Below are 22,028 nucleotides of genomic sequence, written 5' to 3' on the forward strand. Positions count from 1 at the left end.
CTTTTTAACTGCCAGCAAAATCAGTTGATATACACATCAGGACTCATCTATATTTCAACATCAACTCCTTTAAAGAAAACATTAATTTAAGTTAGTTAGTTATATTTCATTTCTGTGTCATGCCAAACATTTTGGTCCATCCCACATGGGATTACAAGACACCACAAACTTACTTATTTAGCAAACGTCTTCCTGTCGCATATTCAAATCATTCGGAGAAATACATGAATACAAATATATACATATACACACACAAATACACATATATATATATATACACACACACACACACACACACACACACACACACACACACACACACACACACACACACACACACACACACACACACACACACACACATTACATACAAACAACAAATCCTCATCTACAGTTCATCTTAATAAAGAGCTTTTTTCCTCTTCTCCCAACCTTTCTCAAGAAAACTGGCTAATTTATGTTTCATATGTGAACAGCCATCTCATCTCAGTCGGGGGAGAGGGTTAAAGTTTAGAGGCCCTAATGGCAAGGACCTGGTCACCTTTGGACTAGCCCTCGACTTTAAATGACCATAACAGCCCTGACTGAGGAAAGAGGGTTAAAGGGTCTGAGCTTTTAAGTATAAAATCACTAAGCAAGTAGCCGGGTTGGCTCAGTGGGTGGAGCAGGCGCGCATATATTGGGAGGTTTATGCCTCGATGCAGAGGTCCAGGGTTCGAGTCTGACCTGTGATGATTTCCTGCATGTCTCTCCCCTTCCTCATCTAGCTGTCCTGTCAAGTAAAGGTGGAAAAGCCTTTAAATAATCTTAAAAAATAATAATAATAATCACTAAGCAATGGCAACTTGTAGATAAGCTAGAAAAGGGTCAATTGGATCTAGTTGTTTTAATTAATAAACAGTGGATGATTACAGTATTCTCAACAGAAACCTCAACTAACTTTAGTTCACTAGATTAACATTTTGTTGGCTATTGTGATTTATTTCTTTTAACTGAAAAAGGGGGTTGCAACCAGTAAGCGAGTGACATGCAATATATCTTAATAACAGAAGCCGTAGGTGGTACTTCACCTTCCAGACCCTAAAAGATGACCATGTGAACATCCACTAGTAGAGGTGACCTTTACTGGTGTGGTTTAGAGATGGGGCTGGTCCTGTGCAGACTGGCTCCTGATTCATGGCTGCCTGCTGTGCTTAAGGTGACGAGGCTTTGTTTCGCAAAGCTCCAGGCAAGAAGTAATAAGAAGAGACTCTCTGACACAAAGGAATGTTGCACTGAATGATGGCTTGGCAAAATCCACCCTGTCACTTTCATATAATGAATGACATCCATTCATAGCATTCCTATATGTTGCAGCAACATTTACAACTTGTGAAAGTATTGTTATGGGTTAAAAAACAAGAACTGAACACTCTGGCACTCTGTAACAGATGGGTAGAATATACTGTGAAATTCACAGTATTTTATTTTCATTACAGTGGTATTTTGAGTGGTGGTTTTACCTATTGATAATGTAAGTATTTTAGGAAATAAATGAACACTTCTACAGTGTCACCATGCAGCATGAGGGCAGCAGCAGAACCAGAAATCAGTAAAATCCTACTAGGCGGGTTTGTGCTGCCCTCTATTGGTAAATGAGGGTATAAGAACACGATGGACCGCGCATGTTCAGACAGCCCGTTGGGTTGAGCAGCAGTTCAAGATCGCTCATAGCTGTGTCCGTGTGTACTGTCCATGGTGTGTACATTCACATTCAGCCATCTACTATGTTGGGTGCTGTCACTGCTGTGGGACGATGCTGCAGAGGGATCCACTCCCTAAAGACAATCAGTGGCTCTTTCTTTGAGTGAGTGAAGACACTTTTTAAGGATGGACCGACTGTCAGCATACATCCTTCGGCTCATGCTCGGTGGGTCACTCTTCAAATTGACCATAAAGTGTCTCCATTCATTTGCGATCAGTAGGGATTTTTTTATTAAAGCAGCTATAAAACACAGTTATTTGGTCATATTATTACTTCAATCGGACGTTGTAGCTCCAGTCATGTCTTGATGTCCCCAATCAATGACCTTTCCAAGTAACTCAGTAAAAGTCACTACCTTTTCAGCCTGTAAGTTTCAGTGGCAACAAAACATGGACCTTGCAATTCTGAAGCACCAATATGTGGAAACATATTTTGCATTGTTTATTTATCATGTAGGTTTAATATATCACACATGCTATACGTTAATCCTTGTTTAGTCTCTGTAAGATGTTTTGATTTCTCAATTCAAGTTGCTGCTGTTATTGTAATCGTAAAGTCACTTTTAATATGTTGCCATTAATGTCACTGTCCTCTTCCTGTCATTGTCCCTTCAGGCAGGGGCTCCGCTGCCCCAGCTGCTCAGGCAGCATTGCCCAACGGCCAGATAGTGGCTGCGATTAGTGCTGAGGTGGATGTCCAGTTTGATGAAGGCCTGCCTCCTATTCTTAATGCACTGGAGGTGGCTGGCCGTGAGAGCAGGCTGGTGCTGGAGGTGGCACAGCATGTGGGTGAGTGTGATGAATTGATAGTGGGGTCCGTTTTTGGATGTCTGTTATGAAATAAATAAAAAAAAAAAACTCTCTCCTCATGCGCTTCTTCAGGTGAAAACACAGTCAGAACGATCAACATGGATGGCACAGAGGGTCTGGTCCGAGGTCATAAGGTTTTGGATACCGGAGTCCCCATCAGGATCCCTGTGGGCCCTGAGACCTTGGGCAGGATCATGAATGTCATTGGAGAACCCATTGATGAGAAGAGTCCAATTAGCACCAAACAGTAAGTTTGATGATGCTAGTTATTCTATATTTTCTTATTGTCAACAAATCCCAAATCATAAGTTTGTCTCTCAGTACTTCTTGAATTCCTGACTCTGTCCGTGGCAGCTGAAAGCCTATTTGTTCCTTCTAAAAGGAACTATAACTACTACCCCATACTATGTTGGGGACTATTTATTTTGCTGGTTCATGTCTTCATAGGATTCATTCACAATTAAAAAATAAGAATATGGCCAGCCTTGTCCTTTAAACAGCATATTTAAAAAATAACTTATCTTGCAGAACTGCTCCTATTCACGCTGAAGCCCCTGAGTTCACAAACATGAGTATGGAGCAGAAGATCCTGGTCACTGGCATCAAAGTGGTAGATCTGCTGGCACCCTACGCAAAGGGTGGAAAGATTGGTGGGTGGATTATCTGACACCCTAGATTTTTTGTCTGCACTCATATTTTCATACATGCATATCATTATAATTGATTATTGTGCGTGTTGAATTCCTTCAGGTCTGTTTGGCGGCTCAAGGAGTTACATTTAACAAAATTAGCTTTCCCGACTCAGAGACTTGAGCAGTGTAACATGTATATTTTCTAGTAACGTAGTTTTGATGGATTCATGTAGATCTATTCAGTCAGTGTCAACTCATGCTAAACTCCCCAGGTGATTCCTGTCTTTGTGTTCTCAGGTAGCGCTGGTGTACGGTCAAATGAACGAGCCCCCAGGTGCCCATGCCAGAGTTGCTCTTACCAGTTTGACTGTTGCTGAATACTTCCGTGATCAGGAGGAACAGGACGTTCTTCTCTTTATTGACAACATCTTTAGGTTTACCCAGGCTGGATCCGAGGTATGCAACGCCAAATAGATTTGTCATTATTTTCAGATGTCATCAACAAATTATGATATTGTTTACGTATACACATCTTGCGTCTGAATATTTGTGTCATTGTCCTTTAGGTGCATGCTCTGTTGGGCCATATCCCCTCTGCTGTGGGTTACCAGCACACACTGGCCACTGATATGGGGACAATGCAGGAGAGAATTACCACTACCAAAAAGGGCTCCATCACGTCAGTACAAGTGAGACGACACAAGATGCTAATTGCACATCAGCATACTCTCATGTTTCCTGATTATTCATACTCAAATTGCTCATTTTGTTACAGGCTATCTATGTACCTGCTGATGATTTAACTGACCCTGGTCCTGCCACAACTTTTGCTCACTGGTATGCAACAAATGGCTGTTAACAATATCCACAATCCAAAAACTAAACTAAAATCTTGTAGAACAACCTAACTGTTTTTTTAGGACTACAAATCATTGCAGGACATCATTGCTATCTTGGGTATGGATGAATTGTCTGAGGAAGATAAGCTAACTGTAGCTCATGCTCGTAAGATCCAACGTTTCTTGTCGCAGCCCTTCCAAGTAGCAGACGTCTTTACTGGCCACATGGGAAAGCTGGTGCCTCTGAAGGAAATAATCAAAAGGCTTCCAGAGCATTCTAGGAGGTAGAGTGCTGCGTCAAGGTTCATATATTTCTAGATGGGATTAACTTAATGGACATTTGATTGTAATGGTTATTATTTTCTTTCTTCAAGGTGAATATGATGCCCTGCCAGAGCAAGCTTTCAACATGGTGGGTCCCATTGAAGAAGTAATCCAAAAGGCTGAGAAACTGGCAGAGGAGCATTCTTAACAATATAATTTCTATTTAAGGAACTTTTAAGATGTCATGCTGTGTATGTATGTTGTGTTGTGGTTCCATTTCTCTGGGAAGGTGAAGACGAAATTAAAAATAACATTGTGATATATTTTTTTGTCACAGTTTGTACTTTTTTTTCTTCACATTGTTAGCACTGTCAGTGAGCAAACATTCTTGGTGAAAAATATTTGTTTTAATGAAAACAGGCTAACACTCACATATTATTGCTAAAGTTTAGCCCATCATGTGGCGAAGCTTCTTATTTAACTCCCTTTCTTGTAAAAGGAGGTTGGTGCTGTGTTCTTTGAAGGCTTCAAAATCCTGTAAAATAATGGCAGAAGAAGATATGTTGAGCATGTTATGTGGGCCACTGTCAATCACACTTCAATATTGCAGATTTTAACAAACCTTTTTCAGCTTCTCATATTTTTTCGTAGATTCATCAAGAGCAGACTGGAGAGACTTCACTTTAACATCTGCATTAACAGTTTTTGCTTCCTGTTCAAACCTGAGGCAAGGTCAGAACAAATATAGTCATGGAGAAATATAGACAGGGACAATACTGGTTATCCTTCAGGATTTTTCTTAAAGCAGTATTGGGTTGTTGATGCACAATTTACCTGTCCTCTGCTTTGGCGCGGGCTTTTTTCTCCTCTTTCCATTTTGTCTCCAGTTGCTGGATTTCCTCTTGTTTCTCCTGTTTTTAAGAGCAATTTGTTTGTAGATAAAGTAATTGATTCATCTGTGCAGAGCTTTTTCTTGTTTTGTCTTTTCAGTGAGGAGAGCAAATAGTATATTCAATCACCTGTATTACTTGCCCTCTTTCCATAGACAGACACAGTAATTTGTCCTTCTCTTTGGTGAGGCTTGTTATGCTTTCTCTCAAGTTGGTTTCCTTGTAAGCATGCTCTTCTTCAGCATTTTGTAGATTCAACTTTAATGCTGATTGTGGAGAGAAGGCCAGAAGTTTACAAGTGCTTGTACTTTGTAGCACTTGAGATTATAATATAATATTGAGAATGATAAAACGTTGACTACCCACCGTTGCACATCTCTACAGCATCTCTTTGTTGTTGCTGAGCATCATGCAATTGATCAAGTAGCGATGTGGCCCTGGATTGATGTTGAGCTGTTTGTTCCAGGAGTTTTGACTGGCATCCAGCTAAATTCTCCCTACAATTCAGCAATGGTATTCCATTTAACAACAAACAGAGAAAAAAACAGCAAATGCTCACATTTTAAAAACTTAAACCAGGGAATATTTGGCAGTTTTACTTAATAAATTGCTCATAAGATGATTGAAATTGCTGTTGATTAATATTCTGTTGGTTGACCAATACATTGACCTTTCAGCATTATTAATACATGACAATAGTTCTACTTACTGATATTCAATTTCCTTATTTGTGTATTTCTCTGTCAGCTGTTTGATTTCTTGCATCTGTTTTTGAACAAACACTTCTTTATCTTGTAATTTTTGGGAGAAAAGCGTGTTATTTTCTGACTGCAACTGTTTGTTTTCCAGCTTTAACTGGGCATTCTGACTTTTGTACTCTTCCATGAAAGCAATAATTGCTTGATTGTTGGCAGCTAAATTCATAAATCTCTTCTCTAATAGCTCTGCTCTGTTTCTTTCACTGTCCAGTTCTGTCTGGCAGTCTGTTACTCGGCTCTCTAGCTCCGTATTGATGTGTTGCAGGGCTTGACATCGAAGAAGCACCTCATCTGCTCTCTCTTTCAACATGCAGATCAGACTTGACTGTTCATCTATCCTGGACCGCAGCATCCCTGTCTCTGTTGCATCATTCGCAGAAATGCTTCGAAGTTCCTCCAGTGACTTCCGAACAATGTCCATATGCTGGGAACAAGGGAAAAGGTCTTGTGATAGAACATGATACACAGGTGCTTTTGGCAGCTCCATAGTAAAGTAATGCTGTGTTTGAACAAGGGCCTGACTGACACTGTTGTTTGAGGCTGATACTGATATCATTTGAGATGATATATCTGTGGAGAAAATTCTAAATAAACTTTAGGTGCTCTCTTGGGCTTTAGTTTGGTCAAACTTTTCTTTTCTAACGTTAACTTCTAACGTTATACATTTGGGTAGCTTTATTTTAAACAATACATAATATGTAGCTAACTTTATAAGCTCATATTTATAAGCTGGTATAAATAAATGTAACGTTAGTGGAATAACGTAACTAGCTAACGTTACAAAGAACAATATTTCCCTGTAATGTAGCTGGCTAACTTGACATCAAATTTGAAGTGTAACGTTACTCAGGAGACGGCTAACTAGCAAGTTAACGTTAGCTAGCTAACTAGCTAAACTACTAACGTGTTTATGTATAATTTTATTATTATTATTATTTAGATTTGTCGTTGTCATCGATATTTTCTTACCTGCGTCGTGTTGCCCTCCACCTTCATAACGTTTTCTGCATTTCTCTGTGGAGTTGCCATTATGAGTACAAATGAAAAAAAGGCCTTTAACGTTACTTAACTCCCCCCCTCACGGCTCGGTTCATCATTTCTCCAAGTTTTAGTTGCTCGGTTGCTAATGGCAACCATCTTTGAGCTGTCCTGTGATTTAGGGTAGATGCTAGATCGGATATACTAGACGTGTCGACGTCACAGGACGTACCTCGTGGCCAGCATTATTCTGACTTATTCTGCCTCTGATTGGCTTACCCTGGTTTTCTTACCCTTACCCTAACCAATCCCCGGTACCAATGCCTAAACCTAACTACGTCGACCATTCTATCAGATCCGAATTAGCATCTAAACTGATTTTTTTAGGAGCAGGCTGCGGCGGCAGGTGGAATGCTGATGTCTCTGCTCGGCCGCATGATGGAGGTGTTGAACTACTGATCAGACGCTGGAACGTTATGGATCGAAAAAATTATGTTGGAAGAACCTAACGTTAGTTTTCTTATCTTGTTTAAACCATGTTTAACTTTGGTAGGCATATTGTACATTTGTAGTCACTTAATTTAATGGTGCAGTGCAACTGGCAACTTTCTTTTTTGTCACTTTTCATTTTAAGATCTGACGGTGTCGTCGATTTATCAAACGTTAGATGTTTTATTTTAGTGTATCTTTAGGGAAACATTAATATTACTGTTGGACATAAAGAGAGCCCAACGTACCCGGTAATGAATTTATGGCAACTTATTTTTAAACTATTTTGCATTGGTGTGGGGCATGGCTGTATTAAGAGAACGGTGTGGGGGAGTGTGGGACCTAGATGGCATTATGCAGGTTCCAGGGCCAGAGGGATTTATCCGGAGGGCCGAGGCTGGCTTGGGGGAGCGGCTGTCCTGGCCTTTGTGCACGCCCCTTTTCATCAACTAGCGGGCCAAGAAAGACAGACAGAAAAAAGCAACAGCATCCCAGCCCAGTCCCTACAGCTCCTCCATCTGCACAGCGGAGCTGGACGGACCAGCCAGAATGTGGAGAGCACTGCTACTTCAACTCTTTCTCATCTTCATATGTTGTGTAAGATGGTGCAACTCTGAAGGTAAGCAGTGTGCTTTTTTTCTTCTTCTACATTTTTCCCTGCTTACACAGGCTGTCAGCTGAATGATTTATTGAGGACCTGCAGAGTTGTAGTGCTACCAGTGATTCACTCAGTGCACTTGTTGCTCATCAAAACAAACCTGTTTACTGTGCAGGGAAAATGTTGCTGAATTAAAATGCTTCTGTATTTATTTATTTATTTATTTATTTATTTTTCAGCACAGAACAATACATTACACACCCAATGAGTTACAGTACAAATTCTGATGAGGATCAGAAAAGGATAGCCTACATCAACTAAACACATAAATAACCTTGTTGATGATTCAAAAAGCCACTATAATGGAACTACACAATCTTCTTCAGTAATTTTGATGTGGCTCCTAGGTAATGTTGTTCTGGCTCTAGAGCTAAATGTTTCACAACATAGTATTACTTTAAAGGTTGAGCACAAAGCCTTCCTCAGACAGATTGGAAGTTCTCTTGAGGAACTTTTGCCTGAGCTTTACTGTTGCTAGGTAACAGAAAAGAGCATGTGACTTACAGACAATCTGTGAGGACTGAGAGTTACTGGTACAAATCCCATTCAGTGGAGCAGATTTTACACCGCAAACCACTAATTCAAATTCGATTCCAGCTCAAGGAGGAACTTTATTTTCTAATTTAAGACAGAGACAGACAAAATGCTCACATACTGCTTTTTATACATGACAGTCTTGTGTTTGTCTCTTGTGTTTGTAGCCCAGCAAGATCCTGCTTCTCAAATTGTAATCTGCTTTCTTTTTGCTCAACCCTTAGTATGTAAGCTCCTTAGTGTGAATCAAGCAACTAATTACACTGCAGCTGCTGCAGAATAGAACCATTTCTACCTAAGGAGCAGTCTGGAGTGAAGTAAAAACTGTACCAAGAGTAAGGTCATCGCCACAGCTTTCTTATGTATTTATTATTTAACATATCTTGGACCAATTTCCTCACTGGCTAACAGACACACAAAAACAGAAATGGTGGACTGCCCATGCCAAAAAAGACAACAAAAACAATTCACTTGGCATTTCCTTTGAATTACAGCAGTCACAGTACTTGTAGCTGACATTTGCTGATGACAACTGAGGTGTACAAAATGATGACTTGACTTAATCCGCAGACTCTAAGTAGACTTTGTCAGCATGTGCATGTTGATCATTAGCTTGGATTTGTTGTGATTTGCAGACAGTGATTGGTGACTGTTTAAATAAAATCCATGCAGTCATTCAAGGTTTAAACATTTGAATAAGCATTCCACGTTATACAGAGTAGGAAGTGAAAGATGTGTCACTTGACAATTCACTCAGGAAGATAAGTAATGGTTTATTAATGTAGTTTTACTATGAGGGGAAAGGATACCTTCTCTAATCTCTTCTCCTCCACAAAAATCCTTTAGTTTGATAATTGTTTCTTCCATAACCTTCTGTAACACATTACCCAGTCCTTGGGCTTGATACTACTGCAGAATGCTTACACTGGCATTAATATCTAATGTAACAGTCTGAGGGGATTTCATGGTGCTGGTTTATTAACTATCCTCTGCCATTTTTGCTGTTCCAGACATGTTTTGTCACTAATTGAGTTGTTTTTTCACTATAAATCATTGGCCAGCAGAATCTTAATGACATATTAAGTGAACAGTAAGAACTTTGATGGTGTTACAGATTAAGTTTTTATTTCACAAATGGAATATGAAACAGAATAATGAAAACAGACAACATCTTTGTGTATGTAATTGTAATTGTCTTGATTTGATCACACTTATTTTTAGTTTGAGTCTGTAATGGCTGTAAAAAAATGTCTTCTGTTGTGTTCAAACTTTTTAAGACACACAAACTTGGCCTGCACGTGCATGTTAAACCTCATGCATGCCAGCGTCTTTCCGGTGTAGGAGTCTAAATCCTTGCGCAACAGTTACACTGCGTTAGAAACAGAAACACAGTTGGCACAAATCAAGAGCAAATCCTTTCTTTTCCTGCAGCTCCCTCAGTCTAGGTTACAGACACTGAGGATGGAGTTTAGCCTCCAATAAACAGTTAGTTAGCTGTGACTCACTGTACAGAGGAAAAATAAGTTGTCCAGTCTCTCTCTAATTGCATTGTGACAACTTCATTTATAATTCATTCTTTTCACTCATGCTTTTGTTAAGGCACGTACCAAAAATCATGTTGAGTATTTCTCAATTCTAACTAGATCAAGGCTTTATTCCTCTTTTTTGCCAAAGCCCCCTCGCTTTTTCACTGTTTTGTGTGTAGCAGTAAGTGCCAAAGTCACTTGTTTGGCAATTGACTGCATTCTGCTGCATTGATTTCCATATGAAATAGGCAGCAGCACTTCGCTCTGACAGCATGGATGGGTCCAGCGTTTCATGCTGCCAGCAGCCGTTTTCTCCACTTTTTTCTGCACACATACACTGCGCCAAAACAAGACGGTATTGATGAAAGCTTGAAGACATCTTTCAGGCGCTCCACGTGACAAGAAAGAGATGTTTCAGTGTTAGAGGACAGGTGTTTTCTAAATGGGTGGCCATGTGAAGGGAGCTTATGTTCCACTTTTGTTTAACCTTATCTCAGGAAGTAAGCCTTACTGTACTCTCCTTTCTGCCGAGTACTTTTTTAGGGTGACACTTCCAGTTATGAGTTTGCATCCCTGCTGGCACCTCTTTTGTGCCATTGTAACTTCACAGTGGGGTTTAAGGCATATGGGGGGTTTCATTCTAATGAAAATTCCTCTACTACTCTTCTTTGTTGGGAAATAGTAGGGCGTCCTTATTTTCCTGCATAGATGGTGCGGTGCTCTCTCCTGCTGTGGGTTTAAGTTGCTAATTAGGAAAGACAAGGCTGGAAAGAAGGGAAAGGAAAACATTAAATTACACAAAAACACACAAACAAAAAACTAATGAAAAAAGCACTGATCATTAGACTCAGATTAAACATTCTTAATACGATTTGCACCCTTACTTTTATTTTCTCAAATAATGATTGACATAGTGAAATTGCAATTTTTTTCAGGATGAAGACATAGAAATTTGAGGATTAAGGAAAAGTTACAAAGAAGACGTTCTTTTCAGAATGTAAGAAGAACCCTCGCACAAGATAGTGCTGTTGAAAGGTTTGGCTTCAGTGTATCTGTCACCTTTCCCAGAAGTAATACTGTCAGGAAACACTGGCTGCATTTGAAAGCCTCCAGCAGATTGGTTTCTCCTTGGCATATGTGGTTTTAAGTTATCAACCAAGGCCTGAATGTATGGCAGCTATAAACATTTTGCTTTGTTATTAATTTGTTTTGCTAATTTTTGCAATTTTATTTTATTTGTTCAGTTTAATAACACAGTTATATTTCTGTTTTTTTTAAACATTGTGGTCCTGTACAGACAGTAGTATTGTCTGGACATTCAAGACTTAAATGTATTAAATCTGCCCTTCATTGTCGAGGGAAATATTGTAATTTTGTTAAATAGAGAGCATCTCCTAGCAGTTATACTGTATGCAACCCTGCTGCCATGCTATAGATGATGCTGGAACCTCTGGGATCACTGCCTTCTGCAACAAAGACTCCCTTTGAGCAGATTGTGAGCAATTTTATCATTAGTAAACTGAGCAGGAAAAAAGGTTTTGCCTCCTGGATAGCTGCTGAAGGAGTTAAATATACAGCTTGTGTGTCTAGGTTGGTTGTAAAGTAGTTTGGTTTTTTGTTGGCAAATTAATCTGAGACAAGTATTCTTGATTGGAGCGTATGCAAGGCTTTTAGTGCAGTAGCACAGGCAGTGACCCCACAACTGTTGTGGAAGTGATCCACCTTTAAAAGAGAACATTACATAAAGGAGATGATAAACCTCTGACTCTAAATACAATCAACGCCTTATTCACACAGCATTTATCAAGCCAATAGGCTGCAGGTGTGTAGGTAATTCATTTTTGGTAGTTTTAGTTAGTTTTTGTCACATGTGCCTATAATTCCTTATAACTAGTAACTTCAAGCCATTCATGTGTAATTGTAGAATCATTGCTATGGGATTACTGCAGCATTTGATTTTAAATAAGTAACCTCAATATTTTGCAAATGTAGAAAGCTATCTGATTAAGAAGGAAGAATGTTTCCAAAATGCTGGATAAGACAGGATAGAGATAGACCACCAACCTCAAGCGAGCACCACCAATCACCACCTCACAGCTCTTCTCACGAAGAATTTGGGTTGAAATGGTTGCGGTACCACTCAGTACCACTATTTATTCCAATTACATTTCAGACCGGACAGGAACAGCATGCACCATAAATCAGGCTGTCAAAGAGACAATCAGAATTGCACATTCCTATTTGGACGGGTCTGATAGAGTGCTCTGCCACTGAACTATGCTGCCTAAATCAATCTCTCCTGGAAAACGTCAGGGAAGGTAGAGTGGTGGTACCTTATCTCTACAGATGCCACTCAGTGAGAACATCAAAAGGAGGCTCGGGATGAGTGCGGTGAAGATTGTGTAACTGTCGGGGGGATGGCTGGCACGCTTGTCTCCAAGGCTTGTCAATGCTGTTAACAACATGCTTCATCAGTGGAAGGCATCCCTACCCCATTATGCCATGTTTTTCTATTAAATATAGAGTATTTAAGAATTTATCAATTATCTTTTTTTGTGAGCATATTTTAATATAGTTTTTTTTCTTTGCCTCAAGGACCCAGGATAGACAGAATGAAACGTTTTGGGCATAATTAAATAATGATAATAACAATAATCAACATGACATCATGACTTCGCGTAAACATACACGCCACTTTCTAAAGCCAAGTGGCGTGTTATCTGTACGCATTTTGAGCTATCCACGTGTATGACTACGCTGTATACAGTGGACAGCAGTCTACAACGTCACATCATGACTTTCGCGTAAACATACACGGCACTTTCTAAAGCCAAGTGCCGGGTTATCTGTACGCATTTTGAGCGCCGTATACAGCGGACGGGTTGGATTTAGGAAAAGAAGAACCGGTTGGGTTTAGTAAAAGAAGAAAGCTACAGTTGGGTTTAGGAAACATGACAAGCGGGTTGGGTTTAGGAAAAGAAGAACCGATATAGTGATAATAATAATTTAATTGGCAAAACATTGAAGGATTACTGTCGATAAAAGTTACAATAGCAAGAAAGAAAAAGCTTAAACTCAAGCACTGAATTATGGAAATTTTGTATTGTGTTTAGGATGCGAGTTGGGGCAGTTCCGCTGTGGGACAGGTCGATGTATACCAGGTGACTGGCACTGTGACGGCACATCAGACTGTGTGGATGACTCTGATGAACACGACTGCCGTGAGTTACTCATTATATTGCGGTGTAGGCCAACATGGCACCTGAGATAATTATTGTTGGATGTGTCATTTCAACCTAAATTACAGCAGTGGTGGAAGAAATACTGAGATCCTTTACTTAAAGACCTGCTATCAAAATTGTACTAGTAACCAGAAGTATAATCAGCATAATATACAAATACTTAAAGTGTCACAAGTAAAATTACTCCTCTTAAGAAGTAACTAGTAATTAGTACAATATTTGTATTGCATACATTTAGTGGAGCAGAAGTATATAGTCATATATGATAAAAAACACTCAAGTAAAGTCATTTTAATAAAGTACTATACTTAAGAAAATGCACATACAGTAGTAGCTTTCCACCAGATTACAGTCAACTGTTGTAAATAATGAAATGCTCTGTATGTATTGCCACAGCTCAGGTAACATGCGATGACAGTCAATTCCAGTGTTTGAGTGACGGCGAGTGTATCCCTGATGTGTGGGTGTGTGATGATGAGGAGGACTGTGAGGATGGCTCAGATGAGAGGCAACACTGCCGTAAGTACATTTTTACATTATTAGCCATTTTCCAGGTGAGCTTATAAGAAAATAGAAATTACACCAAGTTATTATTCCAATTGTAATTTGCATTTTGAATAACAAGATATTCAAAATATACTAGTCAAAAGGGTCTGTGGAAGAGATGTCTGTTCAGTACCTATATCTACAGTACAAGAAGATGCATATAAGAACTATGTGAACAAAACCTGTCTATGTGCTGCTAAGTCACTCTCCAATCTGTCCCCAGCTGGAAGGACGTGCACCAGTGGCCAGTTCAGTTGTAGTAACAGTGCATGCATCCCAGGAGAATACAGATGTGACCGTCTGGCGGACTGCTCAGATGGATCTGATGAGAGAGACTGCCGTAAGTATTCTCCAGGGTGGTTTCCCTTTTTTTGTATTTAAGGCTCCTGTGGCATTTTAATCAATTTGTTAAGATTAAGAGGCTTGCTGACTGACAGAATGGGCCACAATATGCTTCTTGTTGTCAGAGGTTGATTGCGGATTCCTTGGTGGATTAGTCAAGCTGAATTTCATGTTCTGACATGGTAGACTCACAGCACTACACACAATTGCATAAAGAATGCTGTGGTCGTCTTTTATCCTTCCCATTTGCAGAGCTTTTCACATTTTAAAAAGCTAAAAAGAAAACAGTTGTCACCCTGATTTGAATGCATATGATGATTTCATCTTTCAGATTACCCCGAGTGCACACAGCTGAGGTGTGCTAATGGGGCCTGCTACAACCTGACCCAAAGATGTGACCAGATGCTTGACTGTCGTGATGGCTCTGATGAGGCAAATTGCAGTAAGAAGCCAGTTACTTTTGTGATAAACTATTCATGTGGAAGCCATTGTTGAGCCTTCCACAAAGTGCAACCAACAAAGCAATACCATCCATAGCATGACACCATCGCCAAATAGATCTTTTTTTGTCTTTTTCTGTTGCGTTTTCTTTAGCACAGCACTGCAATACGGGCCTGTTCCCGTGTCATAACGGGGTGTGTGTTCCTCAACGCTACGTCTGTGACCATGACGATGACTGTGGAGACAGAAGTGATGAGCTAAACTGCAGTATGTGGCTTCTGTCTTTCTAACCTCCCTTCTCTTTTAGTCAGACCCCACTGTCTGTCTTATGACTCTTATCTTCACCCAGATAGATGTACTTAGTCTCTGATCTTTTCTGTGTATTGACATTCTCCATTTCACCTGCAGCATATCCTACATGTAGAGGGAACTACTTCACCTGCCCCAGTGGCCGCTGTATCCACCAAGTCTGGGTTTGTGATGGAGAGGATGACTGTGAGGACAATGCAGACGAAAAAGGCTGTGGTATGGATACAACAGTTGGAAACCAGTTGTCATAAACCGTATTCATTTTTGCTGTAAGGAGCAATAATGTTCGACATTTGGCTAGTTAAAAAACACTAGAATGTGTAACAACTCAACATCTCTGTGTGAACCTGATTCTCCAAGGTTTGTTCGGGCTAGCAAGACGCTATGCCTATGCTCCTTTAAGTGTGTTATTCAAATGCCTCTTTGTGGCACAAGATCATGCAGGCCCCCAAAGGGCTTTAGAATTCCTCCACACGGCTGTGAAGAGTGTGTGTTTTTAGAGGATGGGCTGCTGAAGCCCTCTGAGCCCCCATGTGACCCCCTCAAAGCTCCACTCCCCTCCATCGATTTAAAGTGACAGTAATTTCCCTGACAATAAAGTCCCAGTCACAATTTTCTTAGGATCAGCACCACATTCCTGTGGAAATTAGGCTGCCACACACACTCACACACTAAATATCTTTTAATTCTCAACAGCCAAATAGTAGGAAACCTCTCTGCTGTCCTGTTTTCTGATTTCGATTAATTTTGTAAGCCTGCAAAGACAAAGATGAATTTGTTTTGTCTGCAGATAATGTACCGCGGGAGTGTTACCCAGGAGAATGGCCCTGTCCATCCTCTGGCCTGTGTATCCCCATGGATCAGCTATGTGATGGGACAGCTCACTGTTTTGAGGGAGAGGATGAAACTAACACCACTGCTGGGCGCAACTGCAGTTAGTACCAACACAACTTATGTCAAGTACAAATTAGGACATCTAATATCACTGAAACTGTGCTATTGAAGTATATTCATTCACTAATGGGGTTTCTGTTTTGGTCAGGTATCTGGAGATGTGCCTCTCTGAGCTGTGAGCATCGTTGTCATGCTTCCCCTGATGGAGGGACCTGTTCTTGTCCTTCTGGATACATTGTCAGCACCAACGATAGTCGCTCATGTATAGGTATATATCCTTCAATGACTTTATAGTCCCTCCAGAAAAACGTGATTATGCGATCGCATAATTCAATGCATAATCAGCCAAAGTCTGCATATTTATGCGGGGGCCGCATTTTTTCAAATACGCCGCACTTTTGCCGCATAAGTTGCCGATTTCCGCGCAAAATATGCGGAGCTTGCATGATTTCATAATCCCCGCATTTTCATTGCAAAAAAGTCACATATATCTTAGCAGAAAGTTGAAAAATGTTGCGTTTACTTCACACAAGAGCAGCCATTTTTCCCTGTTTCCATGGGAACGTTATGAAGTGAAGTTATGAAGTGACGTTATGAAGTGACGTTATGAAGTGACGTAATTACTCGACGTGAACATCATTGAAAAGCTGCAAACCCCGCGATGAAGCCATGATGAAACCGCAGTTTTTGCAAGTTCCCGAAATTTCGTTTCAGTAGCTAGCGTGAAGTTAAAAGAAATGAGGGGGAACGTTTAGTTGATTCATACCTCATTATGGCTGCATGTTGTCTTAAATATGTTAAAAGTGGAATTTGACTCAAACAAAAAAGTTGAATCCTCAAATGCTGTGACTTTGATTTCATGCTGAAGACTTTGATGACTGTTCGATGTGGGGCGTCTGTGACCAGCTGTGTGAGGACCGCATAGGCTCCCATCGCTGCAGCTGTCGAGAGGGCTACACCCTGGAGCAGCACAGATACTGCAGAGCTGACGTCTCAAGTAAGTGCCCCTTTTCCTGTTTGCCAACCACTGTGGCTGCTTTACTGAGCATCTGCACTTCTTTCTGGTGCATTGTTGCATACCAAATGTTGTTTTAGTTAGTCTCTTGCCTTTGTGTAACATAGAAGGAGTGTTGACTGAGAAGCTGACCTCACTGCCTTTAGCTTTGGTGAAAAGAGTGTGAAATGATAGAGGCTAGAAAGTACTCTACCTTCATTAATCTGAGTCAGGGATCTGAATTAATGTGCTACATTTTGTAAATTTCCAATTATATTTTAGATGAGCATCCATACTACAAAATTGATTACTGCTCTAATACAAATCCGGCTCTGGTTCTAACCTGAAAGTTTCAAATGACTTCCTTATGCTGTGTTTTGTTAACTTGTTGTATTTTGTTTCCGCTGCAGCTGGAGTCCCTTCCTTGATATTTTCTAATGGCAGAGACCTGCTAATAGGTGACATCCATGGCAACAGTCTACGCACTTTGGTTCATTCACAGAACAGAGGGGTTGCAGTGGGAGTGGACTTCCATTATAATCTCCATAGGATCTTCTGGACTGATACTATTCAGAATAAGGTTTTTTTTAATCCAATTTCAATTTTACAACCTTATATGTACCTATTTACTTCAGTGTTTGTCTTAGAGCATTACCTTAATGAAAAATATTGTTATGGCTGGGTAAGAGGTTACAGAAGCAGGCCAGTTTTTTTGTTTGAGGAAATACTTGAGTTAGTCTGAAGCTGGCCAGGATGGAATTCTTTCAGTTATCCTGTGAAATATCAGCACTGTTGATACTATAATAATGGGATAGCTGTTGGCTCCTTTGGGGCTGGGTCATAATGAAGGGAAGTAGATGTGGAATGGAATCCAAATGGCCTAATCTTGAAACCTGTCCGATAGGCTGGTATGATGTTCACATACCAGGGTGCAATTTTTGTAAGTTGATCTTGTTCGAAGTAATCATGCTGCATTTGTTTTCAATGGCACTGTCCATCCATATGCATTCTTTGGCCAGCTCAAAAGTCTTTGTTCAGTCTATGCCTTGGCCCCTCAATGGTTTGAACTGCAGCCACTGGGCTGAAAGGCTAAGGCATATCTCTGACTGGGCATCTGTGTATATCAGCCAACTCCATGGCACCATGTCAGATTAAAAGTAGGTAAAGCACAAACAGGGCATGTGAATGCAACCAAAAAGGTTAAACTATCAGGCTATTTCCACATCTTCAGTTTCTCTTTAAACAGGTCAGTTGAGATCCTGCTTTTTAGACGTCCGGATCTTGTTTCAAAAGAAGTAGAGCTGCTAAGAGCAAACCCTAACCAGCTGCATGGTGCCAAGGCTTCCAGTCTGAGAAACTAGTGCTATCATAGTATCAGTAGAGTGGCAGGTTCAGAAAACAACTTTACATGCTTCACAGAAATGTAACAAGACAGAATCATCAGACAAGCAAACAAATCATTTCTATCTTTTCTACTTCTAAAATGTGTTTTAATTGTAGATCCATGCCTATGACAGCTGTTGACCACCATATACTCTTAAATCATCCTCTTTCTTGAAGGATAGGTTCACATTATTTAAAGTCAATCTTAAAACAAAACTCACATGCCCATACATTTTTTGTTCGCTGTAATTGTTTCTCCTGTTCATACTGACCACAAAGTGAGCAGTTTCAATTTAAGTGATAGGGAACAAAATCCAAAGTCTATGTTATGTGTAAAAATGTATTCCAAAGTGCAACCAAAACTAGTGTGGAAGCTTTTGAAATGTGCTCACTTGATTCGTCTATCTGAGACAGCTGAAGCCTAAAGGCTTCTAAAGCTAAATTAGAAGAAATTAGAAGTTAGATAATTAGTTTGCTCAGAACAAGGACTGGGGACATTGACCAACTAGAAGGTCCCTCTGATAGCGCAGACCTCCGCCAAGGTATGCCCTATCTCACAATGTTAATGCAGTGTGAATTATCCTAGTTATCCTCATTTTTCCAATTATTCCGACACCACGTGAGTACAGCACAAATGCCTTACCTTGCAATGTTAACAAAAGTGAAACCTAATTCGTGTATCCGCCCCGTAATTCGGATCTGCTCCAAAATGTAATGGGTTCTTCCTTGGCCCATGCCACACCCTTCCACCAAGTTTCATGAAAATCAAGTATCAGTAATTTTTCCGTAATCCTGCTGACAGACAAACAAACAAACCAACCAACAAACAGACAAACCAAGCCTAAAACATAACCTCCTTGGTGGAGTTAATAACACTTTCAATGTTACACTTAATAAATACTCTTGCTTAAAAAATGTGAATTTATCTTTTATCTTCCTTTTATATGTTAAAGCAGTGACCACCTAAGAGCTAATTTCCTAACAATGGCGTCTTTTGTGTACAGGTGTTTTCTGTGGATATGGACGGTTCCAATATGCAGGTAGTTTTAAATGTATCAGTTGACCACCCTGAGAATTTGGCGGTGGATTGGGTGAACAATAAACTGTATGTGGTGGAGGCCAGCGTCAACAGGATTGACGTGGTGGATTTTGATGGAAGTAACCGGGTCACACTCATCACTGAAAACCTTGGAAACCCGAGAGGACTGGCGGTGGACCCCACTGTCGGGTAAGCACATCTCCCAATTTCCATCCATTGAGCTATCCACCCATTCCCAAACCCCACATACAGTATCTGTCGTGCTCCATTGGCATGGAATAATGGGGGTGTGTGTTTGTGAGATTAGCAGATTGCCCTGGGTGGATTAGTGAGGAGCAATGTAAGTGATGACCCTCATTGTAATCCAATAGTATAGTTCGGGGAGCCAGGTGGCTGCAGATAAATTGCTTATCGTAAATGAATGTACAGCTCTTTGGGTAGATGCACAGCCACCCAGTTGGGGACATAATGTGATAATGTGGATGCTAGACTTAATTAACAAGAGTAAAGTCTCCAACATTACATGTAATGTTATTTCTGTGGTCCCAGCCCCTGTATATAGCAGTCATCATGTAATGATCCATCTCAGAGAAAACTGGCCGATTAAACATTTAACCTCCTTTCACAGGTATATGTTCTTCTCAGATTGGGAGGCAGCGAATGGACAACCAGGTCTGGAGCGGGCCTTCATGGATGGCACCAATCGTTATGGGATCATTGGGAGTAAACTGGGTTGGCCAGCTGGTGTCACTCTGGACATCGAAGCCAAGCGCATCTACTGGGTTGACAGTCGTTATGACTACATTGAAACTGCAACATATGATGGCCTTCATAGGTAAATATGTCATGTGTTATTCCTCAAAAAGAACACATCATTTTTAATTTACAAAAACATAAAAGCAAATCATAAAGTATAAAGGTCCACGGTTTATATTATAATATGTCAATGTTCTAAAAAAAATGTCAATAGAAAATCAGTGGTCCATGGAGGTGCTGTGATCCCACACCCATTTGGCATCAGTCTTTTTGAGCACAATGTCTATTTTACGGACTGGACCAAGATGGCTGTGATGAAAGCCAACAAGTTCATTGACAGCAGTCCTCAAGTTGTTTACGGTACATCTCAGACTCCACACGGAGTAGCAGTGATACATCAGCTGAAACAGCCATATGGTAAGTCCCTCAATGAGATAAATGTGTGTTCTTCAGAGTGATGCAGCTCACAGTATAATGTTAATTTACCCGTATTTTCTGCCATGTAACTTCCAGTGTTTCTAAATGAAGAACCATGAATAGCTATGGACAAAGAAAATCTGAATCTATAAATTAATTTTATATAACTTTACTGGGGTTTGTTTTTTGCTTTGGTCCAGTGCCAAACCCCTGTAGTGTAGACAGAGGAGGATGTGAGCAGATCTGTGTTCTGAGTCACAGGAGTGACAATGGAGGACTGGGTTACCGCTGCAAATGTCGCATGGGCTATGACCTACATGCTGATGGCAAGCGATGTTTTGGTAAGAGAACATTTCTCTTATAACTGAAGTGATTTGTTTCTTGAACAGATCTCAGTATGTTTCCTTTATTCTAAACATGTAATGGTTCACCTTATACTCACCTGTACAGCAACTATTATGTTTCATATGGTCTTCTGGTTTCCTATCTTCAGCTGTGAGGCAGTTTCTGCTGTTCTCCAGCCAGCTGGCCGTCAGAGGGATCCCCTTTAACCTCTCTTCTCAGGAAGACATCATCCTGCCCGTCACTGGATCACCTTCCTACTTTGTCGGGGTGGATTTTAGTGCTGAAGACGATGCCATCTTCTTCTCAGACACAGCCAAAGATATTATCTATAAACAAAAAGTGGACGGGACTGGTGAGCATCTTGTTGGTCGCTCTGCAGTAGCTGAATTGTTGAGAATATCCTGTTCACATTCACAGCATTACACTTGCATAATAATACACAGAAAGACATGGTGTAGTATGAAAAATTATCAGCAGCTTATGTTTCCAATGTTTTCTCTGTGCTTACATCCTTAGATAATTTCTTCCGTTGCAGAGAACTCGACCATGTGATTTAGACAGGCTTATACAGGGAGTTAAGGGAGTGCCTGATGGGGCCGACTGGTACTATGGGGAGGGAGTGGACAGGAGCATGGACAGTGGAAAATGGAACATATAATCAACTTACATCCCAAACTAATGACCTGAAAATGAGTAGGACAGACTAATCAAGAATGTTTTACCAAGCAGTTTTGATATTTAGTTTCAAAACTGTCACCTAAGCTGTGGAAAGTAGTTAATAATGTCCACGAGCAGTCACACCACACAAAAAAAAGGAACACCACTACTCTGATCAGTGATGTTGTTTTTAGAGCTGCTCTAGTTTTTTCTGTCTGGTCCACATGGTGAAAATGCAAGCTGACAGCCTGTTTATTGAAATGTGTTCCTCTTTCATCTCTGTGTTAAACGGTGGTCTGACTGCTTTGATCTGCACAGGCAGGGAGGTACTGGCAGCTAATAGAGTGGATGGAGTGGAGGACCTAGCTTACGACTGGATTTCAAAAAACCTCTACTGGACTGACCCCCGATACAGGAGCATATCTGTCATGAGGCTAGCTGACAAGTCCAGGAGAGCCATCATACAAAACCTCAACAACCCTCGTGCCATTGTGGTGCATCCTCCCATTGGGTAAATCATTATAAGACCAGATAATTAATAG

General features: G+C 40.5%; 2 protein-coding genes across 9 annotated transcripts in view; one reads left to right on the forward strand and one right to left on the reverse strand.

The window, feature by feature from the left end:
* Positions 1–1,374: 1,374 nt before the first annotated feature.
* Positions 1,375–7,259, reverse strand: zgc:172182 (coiled-coil domain-containing protein 89). 5 transcript variants are annotated; one of them, XR_004898080.1, is made up of 9 exons: positions 6,906–7,259; positions 5,888–6,360; positions 5,545–5,675; positions 5,308–5,444; positions 5,123–5,199; positions 4,911–5,010; positions 4,721–4,823; positions 1,653–2,573; positions 1,375–1,602 (listed from the first exon to the last, which is right to left on the reverse strand). XR_004898080.1 is itself a non-coding variant. In XM_031298112.2 (8 exons), exons 1-7 carry the CDS (start codon positions 6,963–6,965, stop codon positions 4,737–4,739), a joined length of 1,065 nt encoding a protein of 354 aa, XP_031153972.1. In that variant the 5' UTR covers positions 6,966–7,259; the 3' UTR covers positions 1,375–2,573; positions 4,721–4,736. The 5 variants fall into 5 exon arrangements, 4 of the variants coding, with proteins under 4 accessions (XP_031153972.1, XP_031153988.1, XP_031153980.1 ...); XM_031298112.2 differs by having other exon boundaries at positions 1,375–2,573; XM_031298128.2 differs by having other exon boundaries at positions 1,375–3,169.
* Positions 7,260–7,824: 565 nt separating this feature from the next.
* Positions 7,825–22,028, forward strand: part of lrp2a (low density lipoprotein receptor-related protein 2a) — a 47,580-nt gene continuing 33,376 nt past the window's right edge. For 3 of the 4 annotated variants that reach the window (XM_031298073.2, XM_031298063.2, XM_031298080.2), the window contains exons 1-17: positions 7,825–8,022; positions 13,235–13,342; positions 13,760–13,882; positions 14,133–14,249; positions 14,583–14,693; positions 14,846–14,959; positions 15,101–15,217; positions 15,792–15,935; positions 16,044–16,163; positions 16,764–16,892; positions 17,300–17,469; positions 19,277–19,500; positions 19,940–20,146; positions 20,282–20,484; positions 20,685–20,825; positions 20,978–21,181; positions 21,805–21,997. In XM_031298073.2, the coding sequence (XP_031153933.2) occupies positions 7,953–8,022; positions 13,235–13,342; positions 13,760–13,882; positions 14,133–14,249; positions 14,583–14,693; positions 14,846–14,959; positions 15,101–15,217; positions 15,792–15,935; positions 16,044–16,163; positions 16,764–16,892; positions 17,300–17,469; positions 19,277–19,500; positions 19,940–20,146; positions 20,282–20,484; positions 20,685–20,825; positions 20,978–21,181; positions 21,805–21,997 (2,495 nt within the window). In that variant the 5' untranslated portion in view covers positions 7,825–7,952. Of the gene's footprint in view, positions 8,023–13,234; positions 13,343–13,759; positions 13,883–14,132; positions 14,250–14,582; positions 14,694–14,845; positions 14,960–15,100; positions 15,218–15,791; positions 15,936–16,043; positions 16,164–16,763; positions 16,893–17,299; positions 17,470–19,276; positions 19,501–19,939; positions 20,147–20,281; positions 20,485–20,684; positions 20,826–20,977; positions 21,182–21,804; positions 21,998–22,028 lie in introns of those variants that run through there. The other variant, XM_036004351.1, reaches the window with a different exon arrangement.

This window comes from Sander lucioperca, chromosome 8, assembly GCF_008315115.2.
Source record: "Sander lucioperca isolate FBNREF2018 chromosome 8, SLUC_FBN_1.2, whole genome shotgun sequence".
NCBI lineage: Eukaryota > Metazoa > Chordata > Actinopteri > Perciformes > Percidae > Sander > Sander lucioperca.

Coding starts and splice junctions, on each gene's coding strand:
- zgc:172182 (XM_031298112.2), bottom strand. CDS start 6,965: ATGGCAACTCCACAGAGAAATGCAGAAAACGTTATGAAGGTGGAGGGC. Junction 5,011..5,122: donor CGCGCCAAAGCAGAGGACAG/GTAAATTGTGCA, acceptor ACCTTGCCTCAG/GTTTGAACAGGAAGCAAAAA. Junction 4,824..4,910: donor AATATGAGAAGCTGAAAAAG/GTTTGTTAAAAT, acceptor ATTATTTTACAG/GATTTTGAAGCCTTCAAAGA.